The 4268-nt window shown below is 44.1% G+C and overlaps 2 protein-coding genes across 2 annotated transcripts; one reads left to right on the top strand and one right to left on the bottom strand.

The window, feature by feature from the left end:
- Positions 1–316: 316 nt before the first annotated feature.
- Positions 317–708, bottom strand: PPTG_13876 (hypothetical protein; the record flags this gene model as incomplete). The annotated part of the gene is made up of 1 exon (XM_008910324.1): positions 317–708. The coding sequence occupies one exon, from the start codon at positions 706–708 to the stop codon at positions 340–342; it is 369 nt and encodes a 122-aa protein (XP_008908572.1). The 3' UTR covers positions 317–339.
- A 2604-nt stretch (positions 709–3312) lies between these two features.
- Positions 3313–4001, top strand: PPTG_23402 (hypothetical protein; the record flags this gene model as incomplete). Its single annotated transcript, XM_008910325.1, has 2 exons — positions 3313–3485; positions 3968–4001. The coding sequence occupies 2 exons, from the start codon at positions 3313–3315 to the stop codon at positions 3999–4001; spliced, it is 207 nt and encodes a 68-aa protein (XP_008908573.1).
- Between the last annotated feature and the right edge of the window lie 267 nt (positions 4002–4268).

Consider the following 4268-nt stretch of genomic DNA (forward strand, 5'->3'; position numbering starts at 1 on the left):
CACCTCGAATGTAATGCTCTTTGTGTGGATACGATACCGCTAAATACCCCAGCGGAGATGTAGTAACCCTTAATTTCTAAGTGCTAAGTGTTCACGACACATGTACAGATTTTTCTACCCTCCGGGTAGGTCACAGCGAGCTTAGAAACACCGCTAAAAGCAACATCTATTCACACTGGAAAGATATCTTGCTTTTACCTTGATATGAACATTTATGATGCCCCCCCTCATGTCTCGACGCACTTGGGCCGATTTATAGCAGTGTGAATACTGCTTTGCGAATGAGACAGTTATTACTATATTTGTGCAATTCGTGTGTTGTTGGTAGTTTTCATTTATTCAATTCATTAGCTTGGTAATACCGAAAGCAGCACCAGCCGTAATACCAATACCAAACAGAAGCGTGAGAGCACTCATCCACATTTTCGCTTTAGGAGATAGTGGTTTTTCGTCCATCTGATGAATAAACTGTGATGCCTTTCCGTCTTTGCGCTTCTTCGAAGTTGTGGATTCATCATCGCTATCCAACAAATACGCAGCAGCGTCCCTCTCTTCATCGTCCAGTTTCTGCCGTTTCCTGAGACGCCGAACGTCGTTGTTCATTGAGTCAAAATCCACCGTTTCGGTGGTGCTGATAACAGGAAGATTTTGGTCGGCGTTGTTTATGGTTGAAACCACGACCAGGGCCAGAAATATGAAGAAGCGCATTGCAAGGCTGCACTTGTTCTTCGTTTTCAACAGCAACTTTCCGAATGAATGACTTGACCTTATGGTGAACAGATTTGACGTCACTACAACAATGATGAATCACATAAAAACGTTCAGTAAAGTGGCATAAGGTACACAAGATTATTCACCGATCACGGTACGATAGAAAAGACACATGTAGCACATTTCCCCAAATCATCTCTATTCTCTTGAGCCCTGACGTTTTCGTAAAGAGAAAGTAGAAAAGAGAGGTAACTCGACCTTTACGGGAACAAGATGGGAAGATAACTTGCACAATATAAAACATTTCGTAGTATTCTACTAAGAGTGAATCTATTAGTGTTACGCAAAATGATATTATTGTATATGAGTAGAGAAACCTGGCACTAAAAATAATACTGCATCAATACTCAGACCATAAAAATGCTAGGTAGTGTATATGCTGAAATATTTCGCACGGCAAGTACATATTGTAACTAAAAAAAAATGCACTTCATCAATGTTGGACATTGTCGGTGGGGTGGCCGATTGTCAATTATACTTTTGCTATCTTTTGTTGTAGAATACAACACTTTCAGCGCATCCCCGTTTACGCTTCTGGCGAAGTCACAAGGGTTTACATGATCGCGGTCACGTCGTGGCCGACGATGATTATGGCGTCGGTCGACAGCATATGCGTTTTTCTTGTTCACAATCTCCTGCCGCTTGATCTTTTGCAATACCCAATGCAGATGCTTACTCCGGTAACGCTGTACAAACGCGGCGATAATCCCCGCGTCCATCGGCTGTAGGAAAACCAAGCGTCGCAGAGTTCAACCTGCTGATCTCGTGTCATCAGTGCGAAGAGCCGCCGAGACAGATAGACAGGTTGCGGTGGAGCGAACTTGCTTGTGTCACCCGGTGGTGTTGAGCCAGCATTGCCTACCGTGTCGTGGTATGCATGAAGCCCCCGGCCCGCCTTATTTTGGATTTCAGAATGCGAAGGTGGGAAGATTCCCTCCGGAAAATAACATTATTGTCGTGCAGGCTACGCCTGCATTTACAATGTAAGTACCAGCCAGCTCTAGATACGAGTTGCAGTTATATGAAACGTATCGTCTATGGCTGCGTCTGCGTATCGACAATGCTGTCTACAGGAACGGCGTGTATCGACAACTGTAATGACACTCCAAGTTCATAGTTTCTCCTCGGCATTCAGGTCTACGGTGAGGTAATTAATGCGATGGAGGCGCTTCTGAGCGTTCAGCCCCAGAAGCCCCTCCGGCTCCAACTAGAGTAGCAAGTATATGTAGCAGAGACTCACTTTACCTTTTGCCAAGAAATACACTTCGGCATACTTTTAGGGAGCGCCGCCGGCTACCCCTTCCATGTCTTTATTCTGCAGGCAATAATATTATGAACTACATTCAGGTTATTGTATGGGCACGGTGTCAAAATACTGGGTTAGTATGAGTCGCCTTTCCATCAAGGGTTCCAAGTCCACAACATTTATGATGGTGAACTGTTTGATAAACCAGCAAAGATTTATGAGTTATTATTGACAGCCTTGGGGGGGGGAACTTCAGCAGTTCTAGCTACACGTCTTAATATCAGTTTCTCTCTGTCTGGTTCAGATCCAATAGTGCGTCCTAATATGGAGTTTGCAAAAATAAAATAAAATTACCAACAATTCTAATTTTATTTTTTACCGGTCGCTAGCAACAGTAGCCTCGCCCTTCCCTGGACATGGTTGTACCAGAGGCGACAGCTTACTTTAAACACAGAGATGCATACAATCATGTTATACACCTGTTTAATTACAAGGCCTTGACTAATACTAGTACAGTCCATGGAACAGCTTTTAATCGAGTATAACAAGTTGGTCATGTTAAGGAGGTTGATGTTCAGCACATTCGTGGGATTCGAACTGAATGTTTCAAATCTGGAATTTTATGTTAATATCTGACGATATTTAGACTTTCTAAGGTCTCTACTGTGATCCTTCAGAAGCTGATTTCCGATGAAATCAGCTTAGAATGGACAAGCACGTGATTTTATGTCGATATGTACCACGGAATACCAGTAGGTAAAACCTTTGATATTGAACATATTTGACTGGATTTTGTCTGTCGTCACATTGTATCGAGATTCAGGTTAGACAGTGTTATCAAGGGACTTTACAAAAAGCAAGTCTACCAGTTCGATGGAATCACTCTAGCAAGTACGACAATATATCGCGATACACGAGCCCATCTTAGACAGGTTCATCTGTAATTTAAAGTTTTATAATTAAACCTATTTTACATATGTAGTTTAAAGATTTATAATTAAACCTATTTTACGATAATTTTGTATTGTACTCCGCAAAATTGAAGGCACCAAGTTTTCTCTTTCGTATAATCGTGTCAACATCGGTACTGCAAATATCGATACTTAAATATAAAGGGTAAAATCGTGTACAGAGTAAAATCCGGTCACTGGCCATTCCACCTCCTGGGGCAGCCGCTGGGTCTACCGGTGGTGGTTGCGATGATAGATACTGACCCCCATTAGTTCACCGTAGCTAACCCACTTGGACGCGAGCTCTCGCACGGCGCGTTTAGTGCTCGTTGATAGTGGCTTTCGATGATCGAGGATGGCCTCAACCTCGTATTCGCCCGCTATGTGATAAGGCTCCCAGGCAGCAACTCCTCATCGAAGTCGAACCTCCAATCCTCAGTCACCTCATGCGTCAACCGAGTCTTCAGTCGACTTGGAAACTCGTTCATCGGCTTGAGTCTTGACACATGCATCACCGGGTAGAAGCAGTATCCGCTCTTGTCTGGCAATTCCAACTCGAACGCGAGCCCATTAACCTTTTGTTTGACCCGGAATGGTCCGTGCTAACGTTGAGCTAGCTTCTTAGTCACATTTTTCATGCAGAGCCACACTCTACTCCAATCTAAAACAAACCTCGATGGGCCCTCTACAGCACCATTTGGATCCGGCAAAGTTACTGAACTATCCGCTGAGTGTTTATCTCCACCCAGTCGACTTAGCGCCTCATTATGTTCCTCGGGCCTTCGTTCTTTCTCCGCAACTTTATACTTCTTCGCCATAGTCACAGCAATGTTGTGTGTTGGTAGACCTCACGAAGTCATGCTATTGCCCGAACTGTCTGTTGCACCCTCGTCCTAGTCAGGAAGACATCGCGCGGAGTGTGGCCTGTGCATCCTAGCCGTGATCGAGGTAAACACCCCGCGTACACACGAGCTAACAGCTGATAGCTTAAAATCGCCAGCTACGGTGGCTGTATCATCTCGGCGAAGGCATAACGGATTTTTTACGAATAGTGATAAATCTTTGTTTATTGGTGGCCCCATGAAGCTGATCATTTTTTGACGATGGGTCTTCTCTTCGTAGAGGGCTTCTGTATTCGACTCCACTACGCCGACCTTATCTACTGCAACATCGACGTATTTTGCTTCAAAACAATCATGTTGCTATGTGTTCATTACTGCTAAGAGCTGTGCGGTGTTGTAATTCCCACGGCAACTCTAGCTACTAGTGTAGGTAGGATAAACCCACAACAATACGTCTAC

Source organism: Phytophthora parasitica, assembly GCF_000247585.1.
Source record: "Phytophthora parasitica INRA-310 unplaced genomic scaffold supercont2.37, whole genome shotgun sequence".
Lineage (NCBI taxonomy): Eukaryota > Oomycota > Peronosporomycetes > Peronosporales > Peronosporaceae > Phytophthora > Phytophthora nicotianae.